Here is a 21,063-nt window from a genome sequence, read left to right as displayed (position 1 = left end):
CAATATTCTACAAAGTTCTGTCACTGTGGCCTAGAAAATGGACTTTCAGAGGGATGTGCGAATGAAGGTGCTCCTCAGAGGGTCTAATTCTCTGTGTGTCCACTTCAATCCTGTGTGTCCACAGATCCGTCACTGGTGCTTTTGCTGGAAGGCTGAGCATGCACAGCTCATCACACCCTTCATCTTTCAATGGACAGTGTTTTATGGCTCTTAAGGCATTCTTCCGGGTCCACTTCTCCACGCCCCCATCTGTTATTAACTTGGCTTGAAAGCTTATTACACAAAGTCTTTAATGTATAATACAACAGAATCTGTGCATAAAAATAATTGTCCTTAAACTTAATGACTACGATTACTTTTCGGTGCAGTTACCCTATTTGTGACAAATGAACTCAGTTGTTATTGCTTTTAAGACAGTGGAAATTTTGTATCTCTTTATCTGGGTGGTAGTTATAATGTTTAAAAGTTACATCTTTAGAAAGTTACAAGGTTTACACTTGAGATTTGAATTTGTTTACTATGTGTTAATTATACACCAGTAAGAAAACGCTCATATCCTAAAGCAGCTAGATTTTTACAAAATTACCCTGGGTCTCACTTTTCACACACATACAATAATGATATTAATGCTAGCTTCATCTCACGGTTATATAATTTCTGTGTGAAGAGCTATTTTCTGTACAATAAAAATGATGCTAACACCAGGTGCCACGGGACTTAAGAAACAAAGCTAAGGGTATTCTGCCTGTTTTCATTTGCCTGGAAATCTCTGCACAGTTACTATTTCCTCTCTGCCTTTCTCTCCCTGGCCGTGGCCACAGGTATTGCTCCAACCTGCTCCCGTGCCCATTTAGGCAAGAAGAGCGAGGCCTGGCACCTGCTGGACTCTCGAGAGGCAAGGCTGCTCTGCCGCAGTGCTGAGGCCAGACTCCAGATACTGGGCTTGGCACTGGCAACTTTTTTGTCTGTCTTTTCAGAAAGCAGGCACTGATTCCCCAAGCCTAATTTTAACTATAATATGGATTTGTAATAGGAAACCTTTTCTATCCCAAGGTTTGTGTTCTAAATGGTTCTCTGGGTCTTGGATCTGTTCCTTCATTTGGTTCTCACAGTTGCTCTGGGAGTTAGGCAGCACAAGAATCCTTAATCCCAGGACTCAGAAAGGAAAGGGGAAGTGACTCATGAATCAAAGAGGGGATGTGACTGGCCCACTGAACACTCGGGCTGATACACCAGACAAGAAGGAACACAGGGATGCTTTTCCTTCTCTCCCTCAACATTTATTTTGTAAAAATTAGATGTTACATAGCACAACTTTTAACATACGTTTGACCTTCAGAACTCTAAATGCAAATACAGTAAAAATGGAGCATGGGAATGTAGTATAAAAAATCTGGCTTAAGTTATCACCTAAGTACTTAAAAACATTATGGATACATTGCTGATGGGAATGTTAATGGCACAGCATCTCTGGAAAACTCTAATTTCTTAATAAACTAACACATGGTATTACCAAGTGACCCACATTTGCATGCCTACCATTTTCCCCAGAGAAATGGAAATCTGTGTACAAATACCTGTGCACAAGTGTTCAAAAACCTGTGCATAAATGTTCACAGAAGCTTTACTTGCAATAGCTAAAAACTGAAAACAACCCAGATGTTCCTTCAACAGGCAAATGGTTAGAAATGGTTAAACAAATCTTGGTACTCCTACTTGACTGGGCGGCAGAATAAAAGAGAACAAAGAGAACACACTACTGATAAACCCAATAATTTCAACATCTCCAGGAATCATGCTGAGTGAAGAAAGACACTCCCAAAAGGTTATATATTATATAATTCCATTTATGTAACTCTCTTGAAATGACATTATAGAATGGGGGACAGACTAGTGGCTGCCAGGGGTAGGGATGGGAGGAGGGGAAAGGCAGGCAAAGACCTTTGTGTTGATGTAAGTCTACGGGATCTTGACCATGGGGGTGGATACACAGAGCTATGCAGGACATTAAATCACACAGAGATACATACACGCACATACACACAGAAATAAATGTGAAGACAACTGAGGAAATGTGAACCACATGGGCAGACTTTGTCAATATCCTGGTTGTGATGCTGTACTTTATTCTGCAAGCTGTCATCAGTGCGGAATGGGTAAAGGGTATGTGGGATCTATCTGTATAATTTTTTGTAATTGCATGTTTATCTGTAATTATCTCAAAGTAAAAAGATTAGTTAAAAAACTATGGGTTTTGGGGTACCTGGGCGGCTCAGTCAGTTAAGCCTCTGCCTTCAGCTCAGGTCATGATCCCAGAGTCCTGGGATCAAGTCCCACATCAGGCTCCCTGCTCAGCAGAGAGCCTGTTTCTCCCTCTCTCTCTGCCTGCCTCTCTGCCTACTTGTGTTCTCTCTCTGTCAAATAAATAAATAAATCTTAAAAAAAACAAAAACAAGAAATACCTATGGGTTTTACACTTGGTATCTGTTCATTTACCAAGTCATCAGCTATAAAGAAAACTAATTCAGTCAACAAACATGATAGATGCTAGGTGCTGAAAATATGGCAATGAACAAGGCAGGCAAAACCGTCTGTCCCTACGGAGCTTACGCTAAGGTGCGGAGGAGACACAGTATGCCCAGTAAAGAGCATCACAAACCATGTTAGCTGGTGAAACCGTAGGGAAAAAATAAGACAGAACAGGACAGCAGTAAGGCAGGATTGTTTCTTAAAAGAGGGTGACCAGACAAGGCTTCATCTGTATGGAGGACACTTGAAACTTGAAAGAAGAAAGGGAGCAAACCCTGTCTGGGAGGAAAGTATTCCACAACGGGAACAGCAAGTGCAAAGGCCTGTCCTGAGGCAGGGGTGAGTCTGGCACATGCATGGAAAGGCAGAAGAGCCAACGAGGCTGGGGCCAAGTGAGCAAGGCAGAGAGAGAAGATGAGGCAGGGGCTGGGGGCCAGAGCAGGTCGGGCCTGGGGGACCACTGGCATGGCTGATTCAGTGAGAGGGGGCACCACTGGAATGTTTTAAGCAGAGGAACACCATAATCTCACTTAGGTCGAATCAGGGTTACTCTGGCGACTTGGTGAAGAAGAGGTAAGAGGGTGGCAAGGGCAAAAGTTCTACAACCAAAGTGGGGGCTCCTGCAAAATCCAGACAGAAAGACAGGACAAATGACAGGAGTGGACGTTAGCAAGTTGCTGGTATGCACCTTGACAGATAAATGACAAATCATACTGTACCGTGATAACATCCTTACAAAATACTACTCTGTGTTTTGTTACCGTGGACAAAGCTAGGGCTTTAGTTGTACGGACCTTGTCTTGTGACCCTGATGGCATCTCTTCTAGAGTCTCGGTGCTTCCCAGATTGGAGAGCTGACTACTTGGCTGTAACCCAGGGCTGGAGATATTGGAGTCGCCCATCTGATTCTGCAATTAAAAGGAAAAGTATATCATGTGAAAACTTTGCTATTATTTGGCTAGCAAAACATCATATGTACTAAGCTATCAAAATTAACATGTCCCCGGGCTGAAGTTTGGGGCTTTTTTTTTTTTTTAAATCTAGTCTCTTGAGAGTGCTCTAAACTGTTTGTGGTGTCTGTTTTGACATGGGTAATAGTCAGCAGATGCTGGATCAGAGAGCTCAAATGTAACTTTAGTTTCTAAAGTGTGTAATTCTACATCCATCTAGTGATCTTTTTTAGGTTTTCTTTTTCTTTTCTTTTTCTTTTTTTAGCACAGTGTTAGACACTCCAATGTTAAAAGAATGGCTAAGAGGCATTTTTTTTTCTATTCAAATGACTTAACCCTTATTTCAGAACATCTTTTACTCAGTGTTACCCAGTTACCTAGAGGTGAAAGAGTGTGCAAAAGCCTATGAAGTCCCTTTTGGAAACATCTCGTACTGAAGTAGGAGACAATTCTCCAGGTCACACAGTGCCCATGAGGTAAGTGTGGCCACCAGACAGTCCTACAGCATTACTGACTACATTCCCTGTGCAGTACTGTTCATCCCCGGGACTCACTCGTTTTCTACCTGGCAGCCTGTACCTCTTAACCCCCTTCAACTATTTCACCCGCTTATAAAACAGCTTCATCTCCCACCACCTCTTTATGCAACACCACCATCATCCTGTATCAACACATATGGAGAATGCCTGGAATTAAACTGTATTGGAGAAAAGCTCAAAACACTGCTCACAGCAAGTTCCCAGAACAGAAGATATAAAATGTTCAGAAACATTTTAAAATTTAAAATTTTAAAACATTTTTATGTTTATGTTTGCACATAAAAATCCCAGCTTGTTATTTTCAGGGAGAGGCTGGATACCTTGGCAACAACCAGCTGGAGCTGAGCTGCAGGTGATCCTCTGATGCCGGGCCAGCCTCTGTCTGTATCGGGTCCACCCTGACCCGCTCCATGCGCTCCCGTGGCCCATGTGGTTTGGGGGGCAGCTGAGACTCCTATATTTACTCAACGTGAGCTACAAGATGGGTTATGCTTTAAAAGGTCTCCGGAACTTCAGATATTTTTTCATACATGTGCAGGACTGTTCTTGGAAAGTTTCCTGAGTGTGTTTGTTGATGACACTCTAGTATTTGTATGGATTGGGGAAAGTGGACAATCACAAACTTTCTTGAGGTTAATTTTACAATATTTGGTAAAAACCTTAAAAATGTCAAAATCCACAGCACATACCCTCCCCAAAGACTGATGAAACACAGACCTGTACCCCTGAAACAAGTAACACATTATATGTTTAAAAAAAAAAAAAAAGTCAAAATCCTTTGATCTACCAATTCCATTTCAAGTAATTTACCTTAAGAGAAAATTTCCAACATGAAGACTTAGCTATAGTATATATTTCTGAGTTCTTAAGAGAATCACAAAAAAACCCCAGCGTATTGTTTATGTCAGGCATGGAAGGAAAAATATGCAGCTATTAATATCATTGTTCTCCTTTTCAAAGACTTTTTATTCTACCAAAAGAAATCTCACAGGGACTCCCTGTGAGATGAACAGCTACTGTCACAAAGACATTGCTCCTTGAGAAAAAAACTAGTTATGAAAGAGTTAATAAAATAGACTTTTAAAACTAGTTAATAAAAGTAGTGTAGAGAAATGTACCACACACACTGGGACATATTTATACATACTTTTGGAAGGATACATAATGAAGTATTATCAGTAATTATTTCTAGGTGGTGGGACTGTGTCTTTTTCTTCTCCTCTAATCTTTAAATATAAAATACAAACAACCCCACAAAAATCTAGGATAATTTCTGTGGTTAGAAGCAATGCAACAAGGAGCAACTGTAAAGGACTGTTGGCTTAGCTATCTTTCTTTACGTTAAAAAAGGTAAGTTGGTCGAAACAAACTATGGGACTGCCAGGGAAGTGTTTACTATAGACTGTTCTTATCTCCAAGCAGTCTCTATTATAAATCTTTCACCCCAAAGTCTGGAATTTCATTCATTGCATGACACACAGTGGATGGGGGAGTTTTAGGATTGGGAGCACATCCCATTGCTGAGGTGTGGTTCATACCCTGCCCTTGACTCTGTCAATCTAAGTCTCTACCTTAAGATAAACGAAGGAGCCATCTAGAACCACGCCGCAGCTGAGAGCGCGCACGCAAACACTGAGATATGAATTCATGGGTCACTGCTAATACCAAGCCCATTTGGTGAGATGACAGTCAAGTGCAGACAAGAAACAAAACTGTTCTTTCAGGAAGCTCCGTCTATTTACAGATAGTTTTCAAAAACAGAAAGAATGCTTCATAAAGTAAGTACCAAAGATTTGACTAAGTTCCCAAAGGTTCTAGTTTTAGACATCATTTTATTTATCCCACACCATGGGAACATTTTCTTTACAACAGTTATTTACTACGGTGCTCCCCATATTCTTACTTTCACAATGTGTATTAACTAGAAATCAGGACAGATTTTCAGACTGCCTGCTTGACCTCAAGTTCCTTGACAGCTCTGTGTACAAAAACTAAGCTTCCGTTCCTCTTTCATTTTGTGGCCACTCGCTCCTGAGCCTGAGGAGTAGGCTGGGGCACCTCCTAGAATGCCAGCTCTGGTGTACGAGCCCGACACTTTCTGTCCTGTGTGGCAGCACTGTGACCTAGTCATCACTACGTATGTGCCACGGAGCCCTGGGTTTATTAGTTACCTGTTATCAGAACACAGAAAGGCCTCTATAAAAACTGAAAGAGGCATCTGTGTAGATAATCCAGATCTTATTAAGGATATGAGGGGATTGGGGGGGGAATATAAGGTGACCTGCAGGTACAAAAAGTGATTCTTAAAATTTATTCTCATCCAGTTCCCTAGGAATCAATGAATCTACTACCGAGGTGACTGCTTTTCCTATATTAATTTTCACAGATACAGAAATTCCTCCTAATTCTCTATGAGACACTGAGGCATTTGGTATAACTTGAAACTTCTCATGGACTCCACTGTATACTTCTCTACCCCGGAAATGGGCCTTCCTTTGGTGTCTAAATAGAACTTCCTTTGTCAGAGGAAACTACCTTCCAGAGCACTACTTCCAAAGTTTGCTTCCTAAACTAGATTCTTGAGATGCTAAAGGGGAGTATGTGAAAAATGGTCCTGTGGTTAAATTAACTTGGGAATTTATTATAGGACCTCTCAGAGTCTTGAGCATTGCAAAGCCCCAAGAAGATGGGGGAGGAGGAGCCACGTAAACGTTTCCTTAACTCACTTGACCAACAGGAACCTTTCCGGAAGGATCACTTGCTAACCATGTAGACGCTAGTGTTAGAGCAGAACCGTTTGGGAAACACACCAGAGAGTGGTTTTCATACCTTATTCCTTAAACTTTGGGTGAGGTGAGGATTACACAAAAAATGAAAGAAAATATTTAATGAAATACGAGTAAAGAGTAAGGTGACAATTACAATTCCACGGCAACAAAGTGCCGCAGTGGGAACCTTCAGTCCTGTTCCTAGGAAGCGTGGGGCTCTGAAGTGCCCACATCAAGCAAAAAGCCAGGACAGTTCCAAAGCCACATGTGCAGTTTGAAGACCACTAAGGAAATATGCACTTCTTGACACACAGTAGACAGTTCATAAGTGTGTATTAAATAAATTAACAAATGTACTGCAACTTCCATTTTATTCAACCTGGGGAGGAAATGTTATCATTTAACTTTTATTTTTTATTTTATTTTTTTTTAAATTTTTAAATTTTATTAATTTATTTGACAGACAGAGATCACAAGTAGGCAGAGAGGCAGGCAGAGAGAGAGGGAAAAGCAGGCTCCCTGCTGAGCAGAGAGCCCGATGTGGGGCTCGATCCCAGGACCCCGGGATCATGACCCGAGCCGAAGGCAGAGGCTTTAACCCACTGAGCCACCCAGGTGCCCCGTCATTTAACTTTTAAACTAACACACAAGAGAAAAAAAAAGAATTCTAGAAAAGCTTCACATGTGGGTAAAATCTAAATGCTGCTTATTAAAGGCTGTGAACCCACCACTAATTACAGACCATAAATATACCCTTTAGTATTAGTGGGTGCAAATGATCAGACTACATAAATTCCCAAGCCCTAGCAAAGACTGCAGGGGTGAACAACAGGCAAGAAGCTTTTTCAGAACTACCTGTTGCAGGCTAACTTCTGCACCCTGAAACCATTTTCTCCCATAGTAATGACAGAAAAAGAACATTCTACACTTTCATGCCAACTCAAGGACTCTGAGATAAGCAAATTTCTTTCCTGTCTTTTGGGCTAGAAACAGTAAGATGCACTTTCTTTTTGGGCTAATTATCTTTCCTGGCCTTGAGGTAACTTCTGCAGCCCATGAGACCCTGCAGGCCTCCTCCCCTCTTGGTCCTCCCAGGCAGCATCTCACCCTCTCATATTCATCCTTGGCTCTGCTTAGCATCTCCAGGATGTCGATGGGCCTGTGGTCACTGCAGCCATTGGCCTGGCTGGGACTCTGCTTGTCCCGAGCAGCTTGCTGGGACCGCCGTGTCTCCTCTTCTACAACACTAGAGGAAGAGAAACAGGTTTCAGAAAGACATCTTTAGACACAACCTGACCCATGAACTCTCCTGGTGCTCGTCTTCTCAGGAAATGGAAAGAATGTCGTAGGATACACAGTCCTCCCAATACAAACGCAGGGCCTCGGTTACCTCATCCTGGGACTACGTGACTGACTGCTTCACCAGCTAATGCACAGCGATGTCAACTGATGGTGTCTCACTGTTAGGAAAGAAGTACGGAATCTCTTCTAGCATTGGTGGGACCAGTAAGTTAAAAAAGACGAAATTATTTCTTTCTCTTTTTTGAAGTCTCTCAGACTCAGTCAAGTACCAGGTAGAGTACATTTTCAAATGGACATGCCAGCAAGACAAAGGCAGGCTGCAGAGCTGAGGAGCCCACTGCACAAATTTTCTACCGACACCGGACTACCGAAGAGGGAGAGGACCTTCTTGAGAAGAGAGGTCTCAGGGAATCTTCAAGGGTTTCCCTTATTCTCTTCTTAGAAATCACTGAGTGGGTGGTTGAGGTCAGGGTGATTGTGGCAATGCTCTTTATTCCGACTGGTGCTTACGCTAATTCTGCACTTGAAAATACATAAAGCGAGAAAAGTTGAAGGTTAAGAATGCCACTGATAGGTTCTTTTTAAAATTCATTTAGGTTTTAATCCCAGCTTTAATGAACAGGCTTATCTGCCACAGGTTATTATGGGCACAGACCTAGCTTGATAATTATATGAACTGAGAACCTTCTGGACAGTGGTAAGGATAAGCAATAAAATAATTCAGGAGCCAAAGTTTTGAGTTTTTGTTTGTTTGTTTTTGAATAACAAGAGTAGGACAAGAACAGGCTGCTCAGTGTATGTTCACTGCTTTAAGGCGGCCTGCCTAGGAGCTCCCATTAATGTGTGTGGGATGGTTCTTGTATTTGAAAACATTAAACAATACTAAACAGAGCCTTTATTCTTTAAACAGCAGAATCATTCTGAGTTTTTAACATGCTAACATGTATTATGATTCTCCAAGAAGGGTGGGCTTATAAATTTTCCCAAATTTATTGACCATATCTCCTGAGGCGGGATTTTTTTGGAAAATGCTACTCTAAGATGATGTCATTTCTCTATCTAGAGTCTAATAGCTCTGAATAGGATGACAGGTCAATTTTTTTTTTTTAAGATTTTATTTATTTATTTGACAGAGTGAGAGAGCACAAGCAGGGAGAGGGAGAAGCAGGGTCCCCACTGAGCAGGAGGCTGATGTGGGGTTCAATCCCAGGACCTGGGATCATGACCTGAGCTGAAAGCAGACGCTTAACCGACTGAGCCACCCAGGCGACCCTGGGATGATTATTTCTAAAATGAATGTACAATCATAGACTTTACAGTAGAGTGAAAGAAGACCTGTATGTGATATGAGGATCTGACCAATTAGAATCAATATTGTTTCTTTTATATTCATACTGGGAAAGGAAGATTGTATTGTCACAGCTGTGGGGTCTGCTGCAAAGGAAAAGAAGACTGGAGAGACACATTGGTTATTTCTTGATGGTGGGTCACAAGCAATTTCACTTTCCTTTTTACACTTTTCTTCATTTGCCATAATTAACAGGTGCTCCTTGAATAATCAGGAGAAAAAAAGATTGCGATTTCAAGGGACTTGTATTTGCACTCAGTTACAGGCTGCACCGGTCTGAATCCACCTTTTCTCAGGACTCTGGTCACGCAGCCTATTTCTCCTACCTCCTGCCATGCTGCCTGGCTTGCCCAGGCTGGCACTCCTCTCCCCCCGACCTGGACGGGATCTGTAATTTTGATTCGAAAAAAGAACATTTTTTTTCTTTTCTTTCCCTTTTTTTCCTTTCCCCTTTCCTTTCTTTTCCCTCCCTCCCTCTCTTCCTTCTTTCCTTCTTCTCTCTCTTTCTAAATAAACTTTATGCCCAAATAGAGCCTGAACTCCTGACCCTGAGATCAAGAGTTGCGTACTCTACTGACTGAGCCAGCCAGGCACCCCCAAAAGGAAGAACACTTCTAGCAGTCACCACTGCTCACCGGTGGAACAGGCCACCTTACAAAGCTCATCACTGCTGTAAGCAGAAGCTATCCAGGTGACGGAAGGGACAGGAATGATGCTTGGACTCTGAAAGGCCTTTTCCAATCCAAACTCTATGAGGAACACCCCTGCCTCTCGCCCTTCTCTCAAATATGCTCCAAGCCTATCTGTAAAATCAGGAATAAAGCTTACTTCCACGAGTTCCTCAAATTTCGCAGTCTATATAAACAAGTGTTTACTGTTTTTTTTTTTAAAAGATTTTATTTTTTTATTTATTTGACAGACAGAGATCACAAGTAGGCAGTGAGGCAGGCAGAGAGAGAGAGGGGGAAGCAAGCTCCCTGCTGAACAGAGAGCCTGATGTGGGGCTAGATCCCAGGACCCTGGGACCATGACCTGAGCCGAAGGCAGAGGCTTTAACCCACTGAGCCACCCAGGTGCCCCAACAAGTGTTTATTGTTAAGAAAAGTTTCTGGCAGAGTGGATTTCCTCTTTAGGAGAGTCAGCATTTCCTAAGTTTAGTGGATTTTCAACTTCGCCACTGACTAGAGAGGTTTCCAAATTCGGATACAGTACAGGTCTAGAAGTTTGCTTGCTCTCCCACACAGCTTCTCAGTTTCTACAAACATCTTTTGGAATACGTCAATTTCTTTACTTGGAGAACTGTTACCATATTGTGGCTGCAGAACAGTGACTGAACAGGATGGGCACCGACAGGCACAGTTATTGACACATAATATGTCCATCCCAGGGTCACCTGTGTTTCTGGTTGGCAGAGATGATATTCTGAAATATGTGGCAAACAGAGGCTGTACACAGGCAAAGTCAGAGCAAGGAAAGATAAAGTCGTCCTTTTTTATCTTTGGTGACCAGAACACCATTTATCACAAAGTTAATGTTAACATATAAGGTATTCTCTTTGGCCATAAATAGGTCAGACACTTAGAACTCTTTATCAACAGTTTCATGAGGGCACTCTAATCACTTTCAATACCACCCCTGCTTCTAGTAAAACCAGCCAAAAGCATAAGCAAATGTGTCTCTTTGGGGCATTTCTCATGAAAGAACCCAAAGGCTCTTCTTTTCCCTTCTGCTGTTTCTACTTTCTCTCCCTATTTTTGTTCCATACAGTATTTTCAGACAGGCCTTCAGTCTTCTGCCTCATTTACCACCTGACATCTTATATGAGGGTTATCACTGGCCCTGACAGTTTATAAAAAAGCTCAAACTGGTTTCCTGTAAATAGCTATTAAAGAGACACAGTTCTCACTTGGGGACCCCAAAGCTCTCAATCTGTAGGAGACAGTCTATATATTAATATATTCCAAAGTTTGGATATTTAAGGAAAATATTCTGGATTTCAGGATAACCAAGACTCAGCAAATCTATGTCTTCTAAGTAATTAGAAGTAGAGTGCCTTTGCTGTAACTTTCAAAACTACAAAAAAGTAGTCATAAAATAAGGAAATGGCTTTGTAAAAAAGCAGTTTTAATTAATTAATTTTCTGAGAAAAAGTGTTGTAAAAAGAAAGTGTGGTTCACGTTTTCAAGCCTGAGGGATCCAAGTTCATTTGGAACACTGTCTGCAGGGGTGTGTGCCCAGAGTAATAAACATGGCCACCCTGTGAGCTCACAGCCCAAGCAAACAAAGCAGGAGGCTGACGAACATCCCATCAGGACATCTGAGCGGTCCTGGATTAAAATGTCACCATAGCCATGTGTGCTTCTTGTAAAATCCAAATATACCTGGAACTGAGGTTTGGGGGCTAATTATTTACTTACACATTTACAGAAATTAGTGTAAAATTGGCCTGTTTTAACATGCTAAAAACGAAGACTGTTTTCTTCCAAAGATGTAGATGAGAACCTTGGAGGAGAGCAAAGGGAATTCTGATCGGACAAAGGGGACTCCACATCTCTGAGGAGATTCAGGTGAAAATTGTGCGAGGGAAACACAGGCGAGCCAGAACACACTGCCCGCTGCAGTGCTCTGCCCAGAGCCGTGTGGCACCGCGGGCACCCTCAGCACCAGTATCTTGGGCTCCCAGAATGCAGACCAGCAGCGCCAGCAGCACAGGTAAGCCAGGTGGCTCCCAAGGGCTGGCCTGAGAAAGAACAGTGAGTCCCCCTTCAGAACATTAATTCAATGAAATTACTCTCCCAATTCCAAGATTCTGACATAGAAAAAACATTTACTGGAATACAACCCAGTGGTGAACTAGGGACTACTGAACCTAAAATTGGTGTGAAGACAAAGTTCACTTGAGGAAAGCATGGGCAGGAGTTCTCTACCAGCTACTGAACGTGGCACCACTCGTCAGAGCGGAAACCTGGAGGGAGCCTGCAGTAAAAGTCCTTTAGTAAAGCCCCTGCGGGTGATGGGAAGACTGTGCCCTGGGTGTCAATGGTATCCTCTGGGATTAGGCAGTCTGACAGCCCTAAGCACACCACCCAACCTAATGTACAAATAAAGAAAAAGACTAGAAGGAAACGGACTAAAACCCTGACAATGGAGTAGCAGGATTACAGATGATTCTAGAGTTCTCTAACGTTTTCTGCCTCTAACAAACTTTGACAATAAGCAGGAAATCAGGAAAAAAATAAATGAGTTAGTAGACTCAGGAACAAAGAGAAGGGTGAAAGTCATTTTTTCATCTCTCATATATCATGAATCGAATCTATGTTGTGATATAAATACTTACTCGGCCATGAGTTTGGCTATGCGGTGACAGTCATTCTTGTCGTAAAACCAGATGCTGTATATCGACACTTGAAAAACAAAGGAGAAAAAAAGATGAAGGGAAATGAGGTTTCAACATTTGGGTGTATGTAAGTACTACATTATTACCATGGAATGTAACAGAATTTACCATGATCCCTCAGATTGTTAGGAGTTCCTCTAAAGAAAAAAAAAGCCTCTTCCCTAAACTGTTTAATAAAATTATTAATAAAGTTAGGATAGGTCAAATATCCAGATGAAAACGGAAAGCTTGTTTTTGGATGGGATTATTAGATCTGAGTCCAAGGAGCCACTAAGTGCAAGCAGACCATTATTTTATGTATTATCAAGAAAGAAAAACACCGCCAGTTAAACTAAGAATCAACATTGATGTAAGATGCATTCCAAATGGATATCAAAATACGAAAAAAAAGTATCTTAGTTATTGAAAACCCAGTTCACCCATCAGCTAATCGAAACACCAGGACCTCTACCAGTCTCCTGAAGCTTGAAATAGGGAATTAGTAGTTCCAGTTAAAACAGACACCAGCTCCAGACCCAGCGCATGACCAGCACCATTCACACAGGAACTGGAAGTGCCGGGGCTGGGCTCAGTCTATCACTCTTCTTACTTTTCTTTTTCATTCCTAGCATGGATCGTGTGGTCAACACTAAGAGAACCCTCAGAAGATATTTGGTAAGTAGGTAAATGAACCTTATTATTACTAAAGGTAACAATACGTAAAAATGACTAAATACTTTCTGAATAAGGTGGAGTAGAAATACTGAATACTTCAGTCAAAATAAACTAAGGATAGCTAGGACTGTTACCACGTGTACCCACTGTAACCCTCACAGCCTGGCCCAGGCTGCACCTCCCTTCATACTTATGACCAGTACGGGGAGTGCAGGTATCATAGGCCTTTCTTTTTATATTAAACTTTTTTTTTTTTTTTTTTTTTAAAACACAGGAGGCAGGATTTATTAGTGGGCATGAATAAGGAGGGGGCAGTGCCAGTTCTCATGAGTGCAGAGCCTGTCATTTGTCCAAGGGGCCATTATTAGGGATATAATTGACCCATAGACATCTGGGATGAGCTGCTTTTCAACCATCATGTCTTCCAATTCATGCGCATTAAACTTCTTGGAAATGTGGATCTTCCTGTGGCCAGGGAACTGAACTTGGCCCTTTGTATGGCCTTACTCACATGCTCCTTGCTCTGCAACTTGGTAAGGATGGACATGATGACTTGGCCAACTGTGGACCCTGGCCACTGTACCCTGGGCCTTTCCAAAGGCGCTCTCTGCCTGTCTGTCTGGAGCCCCTCAACCCCAGCATAGGACGGTATTTGTTGATACAAAGGATGTGGAAGGGGGAGAGCTGCACTCGGATGTGAAACCATCACTGCCACAGCTTTTCACCATGTACTTGTTGGCACAAATATGGGCAGCCTCCAGGGCTTCAAAGGAGAGCTGCTCATACTCATCTGAGACCATGTTGCCACATAGTAGGTACTCATCCATTTTTGCCTTCTTCCGCCTCACGTCAAAGATGCAGATCTTGGCATGAGGGACACTTCTGCAGAAGTGAGACTTTGGAAATGGCTTGTTCTTATGATACCAGTAACATGGGTTGCGTGGCAGCCCATGGCGACAGCAGGGTGGCACCCCGAAGGAAGAGAGCTAAACTTTAATTTTGAAGTAATTGTAGGTTCACACACAATTGTAAAACACAAGCGGAGAACACGTGTGCCCTCTGTTTCTTCCAATGGTAACGTTCTGTAAAGTTATAACATAATATAGCCAGGCATGGCCACAAGGAACCCTGGTGTCCTTCTATAGTCACACCCTCCCTGCTTGGTCCCTCTCCCCTGTCTCTGACCCCTAGCAAACACACTAATCTGTTCTCCATTTCTTTAACACTGTATTTCAAGAATGTTCTATGTTGGGGCACCTGGGTGGCTCAGTGGGTTAAAGCCTCTGCCTTTGGCTCAGGTCATGATCTCAGGGTCTTGGGATCGAGCCCCGCATCGGGCTCTCTGCTCAGCGGGGAGCCTGCTTCCTCCTCTCTCTCTCTGTCTGCCTCTCTGCCTACTTGTGATCTCTGTCAAATAAATAAATAAAATCTTAAAAAAAAAACAAACCAGAATGTTCGATGTTATAAATGGAATTACATAGTATGCGACCTTCTGAGATTGACTTTTCCGATTCAACATAACTCTTGGATATTGATCCAAGTTGTTGCTTGCATCAAATAGTTCATTCCCCCCTGCTCTCACCAACCCCCCCCCCTTGTTTGCTGAGTAGTATATTTCATGGTATGGATGTACACGTTCAACCATTTATCCATTTGAGGATATGTGATATGTTTCCAGTTTTCGGCTACTACGAATAAAGCAGCTATTGGGGCGCCTGGGTGGCTCAGTGGGTTAAAGCCTCTGCCTTCGGCTCGGGTCATGATCCTAGGGTCCTGGGATGGAGCCCCGCATCGGGCTCTCTGCTCAGCAGGGGGCCTGCTTCCTCCTCTCTCTCTCTGCCTGCCTCTCTGCCTACTTGTGATCTCTGTCTGTCAAATAAATAAATAAAATCTTAATTAAAAAAAAAAGAGAGAAAAAAAAAAGCAGCTATAAATGTTTGTGCAAAGGTTTTTGTGTGAATGGAAGTTTTCCTCTCTGGGCTAAATGCCCCAAAGTCATAGCAGTTGCATGTTCAGTTTAATAAGAAAGTCTTAACCTGTTCCCCAGAGTAACCCACCAGCAACGTATGAGCAATCCAGTTTCTCTGCATCCTTGCCAGCATTTGTTGTTCTATTTTTAACTTCCTCCATTCTGCACTGATAGGTGTATAGTGGCATCTCATGGTGGTTTTAGTTTATATCTCCCTAATAGCTAAAAATGCTAAGCATCTTTCCAGGTTCTTCTTTGTCATCTATATATCCTGTTTAGTCAAATGTCTGCTCATGTCTTTTGCCCCCTCTGATTTTTAAAAAAATATTTACTTTTTTTCATTTACTTGAGAGAGAGGGTGAGTGAGCACGAGTGGGAGGGGCAGGAGAGGGAGAGAGAATCTGAAGCAGACTGCGCTGAGCATGGAGCCTGATGTGAGGCTCAATTCCAGGACCCTGAGTCGAAACCAACAGTCTCATGTCCAACCGACTATGCCACCCAGGAGCCCCCTAACTGATTTTTCTCTTTTTTATCCTGTTGAATTTTATGAGTTCTTTATATATTCAAGATACTAGTCCTCTGTTGGATATATATGTGGTTTGAAGATATTTTCTCCCTGTCCGTAGCTTGTTTTTCATCCTCTTAATAAGGGCTTTCCAGAGCAAAAGTTTTTAATTTTGACAATGTCCAATTTATTAATTTTTCCTTTTATGGATCATGCTTTTGGTGTCAAGTCAAAGAATTTTTAGCTGATAGACCCCTAGTTCCAAAAACTTTTCCTAAAAGGTTTACAGTTTTACATTTCAGTCAGTGATCCATTTTGAGTTAATTTTTCTGGAAAAATGTTTAGGTTAAGGTCCTTTTTTTTTTTTTTTTTGCCTAATTGCTCCAGCATTATTCATTGAAAATGCTCTCCTCCCTCTCTCTTTTTTAAAAGATTTATTTATTTTAGAGAGAGAGAAACTTCAGCAGACTCCTCACTGGGCTTGGAGCCCAACTCGAGGCTCAATCTCACGACCCTGAGATCAGGACTTGCACTGAAACCAGGAGTCAGATGCTCAACCGACTATGCCACCGAGGGGCCCCTGCTTTCCTCTCTCTATTGAGAAATCTTTTTTACCTTTGTCAAATGGCAGTTGGGCATATTTTTGTGGGTCTATTTCCTATTTTGTGTATTTCATCCCATTTATTTATGCATGTATCCCTTCACCAATACCACACTGTCTTGATTATTGCTGCTATATAGCAGGCTTTAATAGTGGGTAGAATAATTCCTCCCACTTTATGCATCTTTTCCAAACTGTTTTAGCTTCTACAGCCTATGCCTTTCCATATAAATTTTAGAATTGTTTGTTTATGCCTACAAAAATGTTTGCTTGTATTTTGAAAGAAAGTGCTTTAAACCTATAGACCAATTTGGAAATAGGTGAATTTGTACTATGTAGAGTCCTTCAGTACATAAATACAGTCTACTTCTCCATTTATTCAGGTTTTTAAAAAAAATTCTTTCATTAGTATTTTGTAATTTTCAGCACACAGATCCTGTACATGTTTTGTTAACTTTATGCCCAAGTACTTCATTTTCTTTTTAATAATTATAAATGGTAGGGTTTAAAAAAAAAGTCTATTATTTATTTTTATTAATCTCTACACTCAATGTGTGGCTCAAACTCACAACCCTGAAATCAAGAGTCACATGCTCTTCTGACTGAGCCAGCTAGGTACCCCAAAATGGTAGTTTTTAATTGTGACTGATTTTTGAGTGTTGATCTCGTATCCTCATACCTTACACCAAACTCATTAGTTCTAGAAATTTGTACCTAGACAGTCCTCTTATTAACACTTTCATTATTTCTCTCTCTCTCCTTTCTATTCCAATATGTAGGCCTATTTTTTCTTTCTTGCCTTACTGCAGTGGTTAGAACTTTCAGTGCTGTGTTGCAGAGCCGTGTTGACTGTGGACATCCTTGCCTTGTTCTCAACCTTAGAGGGAAGACACTCACCCTTTCACTATAAATATAATGTTGGCTGTAAGTCTGTTGTAGATGCTCTTTATCTAGGTAACATAGTTCACTTCTATTCCAACTAGAGAATTTTTATCATGAATGGATATATAATTTTTTCCTGCATCAAAAAACACAAAATATGATCACGTGATATTTCTATTTCATATTTAGTCTTGATATGATGGAGTAAATTGACTAATTTTCAATACAGAACCAGCTTTGCAACTCTGGAATAAAACCCATTTGGGCATCATTTACATCTCTTTTCTCTATATTATTGGGTTTGCTTCTATTTGGTTGAGGATTTTTTTTTACCTAGTTCAAGAGAGATACTGCTTTGTGGGTTTTGTTGTTGTTTTGTTGTTTTTTGTACAGTGTTTGCCTTGTTTGGGTATCAGAGTAATGCTGGGTCTGTAAAATCAGTTGATAACTGTTCTTTCCTTGTCTGTTTTCTGGAAGAAATTGTAAAATTAGTGTTAATTCTTTGAACTCTTCAGTAAAACCACCTGGGCCTGGATACTTCTTTTCCTTTTAAATTATTAATTCAATTTATTCCAGGGCTAAAGAATTATTCACGTCCTCTAATTTATCTTGGTTGAGTTTTGTAGTTTGGGTTTTCAAGGTTCATTTCTTCTAAGTTATCAAGTTTGAGTGTAAAGTTATTCATAGCATTGGTTTATTACCCTTTTAATGTCTGGAGAGTCTACAGTGATATCCCCTATTCTACTCCCGATACTGGTACTTTGTGTCTTCTTATGTTTGTTGGTATTACTAAAGGTTTATCAATTTTATTGACCTTTTAAAAAAAATTTTAAAAACCTAGCTTTTTGCTTCATTAATTTTTGTTTCCATATTTTCAACATCATTGATTTCTTCTGTGCTCATTTTTATTCTTTCCTTACTTCTATATGCTTTGAGCTTATTTTGCTCTTGTTTTTAAAAGTTCCTGAAGTGAGAATTTAGTAGGTTCTCAGCCAGTGTCACTTGAAAGCGCGGGAGGAACTCCCCTGGCTAGGCCACCTGGTGGGCCTCTCCTGGAGTAGGAAGCCTCAGCCTTCACAAATGAAGACTGCTTCCCAGGCTAGGTTGATGATGTGGCTCCTCCTCTACCCCTACACCTCGCCTTCATGGAAGGGAAGGAAAGCACTCCCTTGGTGGCCACTTACTGCCAACAGGGCTTCTAATCCTTCCTGTCAGTTTTCCTGGGCTCACCTGATTCTGTTGGCAGGACTCCCACTAGATCCAGGAGGGGAATGAGCCTACCTGATCTGTCTTGTGTTGCTAGGCTGGAAGTCAACAAATACCAGACGTGGGTGCCCTTCTTCTGTTGGGTGAGAGGGTTTTAAGACCCTGTTGCTGGGTTGTTTTGCCAGTCCTGGGTCTTCCTCTTTCTACCTTTCAGAGTTCTCCCAATTGTCTCTTGTGCTTTTTCTGGGTTTTTATGGTTATAAACAGGGAGAAGCAAGGAGAGACAAGTCTGTGCCATCTTGCTTGGATGAGAAGTCTCATTACATATTTTCATGGAAAGACTAAGGGGCTTATTAAAAATCGGAGATTAAAAGTCTGAGAACTGTAGCTAGAACTCAGGTATTCCCATTACTAGGCCAATAGTCTCAACATCACACAGCCACTGCCGCATTACATGAAATAACATAAAATTTTTTATAGAAACAAAAAGTTAATGAGCTTTAATTTTGCTTGAAGACTAAAGTAACACACGAAATAGAGTATAAATAAGTTAAAAATTATAAATAAAAGAATGACAAGATATAGGAAATATAATGCTAGAACAAGAAACTTTAAATTGGGGCATCTGTGTGGTTCAGTTGGTTTAGCCTCTGCATTTGGCTTGGGTCATGGGATCAAGCCCTGTATCAGGCTCACTGCTTGGTGGGGAAGCTGCTTGTCCCTCTCCCTATGCCCCTTCCCCCCTGCCCATGTGCTCTCTCTTAAATAAATAAAACAAGAAACTTTAAAGATCCTTTTCATAACTATTATTTGTACTCTATTAACATACATTAATATGTATTGATACAGTAATTGGGAAAGCCAGTTAGAAGCTTTTTTAAAATTGAGGTATAACTGACATAACATTATTAGTTTCAAGTGTATAATGTAATGATGATTTGTATGTATCGTAAAATGATCACCACACATTAAGTTCAGTTAACACCCATCACCATACATAGTCACAAAATTTTTTCTTGTAAGGAGAACTTTCAAGATCCACTCTTAGCTACTTTCAAATACGCAATATAGTGTTATTAACTAGTGACCAGGCTGTATATCACATCCCCATGACTAACTCATTATGTAACTGGAAATTTGTACCTTTTGACTCTCCTTCACCCATTCTTCCTCCCTTCTTCTGACTCAGGCAACCATAAATCTGTTCCCCATATCCATGAGCTTGGTTTTTGTTTTGGGTTTTTTTGTTTTTTCCTTAATGATTCCACATATACTGGGGCACCTGAGTGGCACAGTTGGTTAAGTGTCCGACTCTTGTTTCGGCTCAGGTCATCATCTCAGGGTTGCGGGATGGAGGCCCGTTTTGGGCTCCATGCTCAGTGCTGAGTCTACTAATGCTTCTTTCCCCTTTTCCCTCACTCTAAAAATAAGTAAGTGAATCTTAAAAAAAGATGATTCCACATATAAGTGAGATCATAAAGCATTTATCTTTCTCTATTTATATTTAGCATAATGCCTCAAGGTCCATCCATGTTGTCGTAAAGGTAAGAAATCATTCTTTTATGGCTGCGTATTATCCTGTTCTGATTATATACATATTCTTTATCCATTCATCCACTGATCGACCCTCAGGTGTATCCATATTCCGGCTGTTGTAAATAATGCTATAATAAACATGGGGGTGCATGTATCTTTTCAAATTCGTGTTTTCACTTTTTTGCAGATATATACCCTGAAGCAGAATTGCCAGATCATGGTGGTTCCATTTTTAATATTTTGAGGAAAGTCCATACTGTTTTCCACAGTGGATGCAACAATTTGCAGCCCCAGCAACAGTGCATGAGGGTTTACATTTCCCCATATTGTCACCAACACTTGTTCTTTCTTGTCTTTTTGATAACAGCCATTCTAACATATATGAGATGATATCTCATTGTGGTTTTAATTTGTATTTCCCTGATACTAGTGACGTTAAGCATCTTTTCATGTACCTGTTGGCCAACTGTATGTCTTCTTTGGAAAAATGTCTATTGAGATCCTCTGCTGACTTTAAATCAGATTATTTGTTCTTTTGTTATTGAGTTGTATGAGTTCTTTATATAATTTGGGTATTAGCCCCATATTAGTTATATGACTTGCAAATATTATCTTCCATTTGGTAGGTCACCTTTTCACTTTGTTGATGGCCTCCTCTATCGCGCAGAAGCTTCTTAGTTTGATACAATCTCACTTGTTTATTTTTGCTTTTGCTACTTTTTGCTTTTGGTGTCAAATCCAAAAAATCATGGCCAAAACCAATGTCCAAGAGCTTACCACCTACGTTTTCCTCTAGGAGTTTCATGTTCTCAGGTCTTACATTCAGATCTTTAATCTATTTCAAATTTATTTTTCTGTATGATTTAAGATAGTAGCC

At 41.0% G+C, this 21,063-nt stretch overlaps 1 protein-coding gene and 1 pseudogene across 2 annotated transcripts in view; both read right to left on the bottom strand.

Annotated features, from left to right (window-relative positions):
* DCP1A (decapping mRNA 1A) overlaps positions 1-21,063 on the bottom strand; it is a 58,615-nt gene that overhangs the window by 15,315 nt on the left and 22,237 nt on the right. The window contains exons 4-6 of the mRNA XM_080805985.1: positions 12,774-12,840; positions 7,894-8,032; positions 3,324-3,437 (exon numbers count right to left, since the gene is read on the bottom strand). Of these exons, the coding sequence (XP_080662111.1) occupies positions 3,324-3,437; positions 7,894-8,032; positions 12,774-12,840 (320 nt within the window). The remainder of the gene's footprint in view (positions 1-3,323; positions 3,438-7,893; positions 8,033-12,773; positions 12,841-21,063) is intronic.
* LOC308351388 (large ribosomal subunit protein uL16-like) lies at positions 13,830-15,577 on the bottom strand (annotated as a pseudogene). Its single transcript has 2 exons — positions 15,545-15,577; positions 13,830-14,473 (listed from the first exon to the last, which is right to left on the bottom strand). The product of its transcript is annotated as a large ribosomal subunit protein uL16-like (transcript).

The sequence above is a fragment of the Martes martes genome (genome assembly GCF_963455335.1).
Source record: "Martes martes genome assembly, chromosome: 1".
Classification (NCBI taxonomy): domain Eukaryota; kingdom Metazoa; phylum Chordata; class Mammalia; order Carnivora; family Mustelidae; genus Martes; species Martes martes.
The sequence above is the reverse complement of the archived record's forward strand: the minus strand, read 5'-3'. Positions and strand labels throughout refer to the sequence as shown.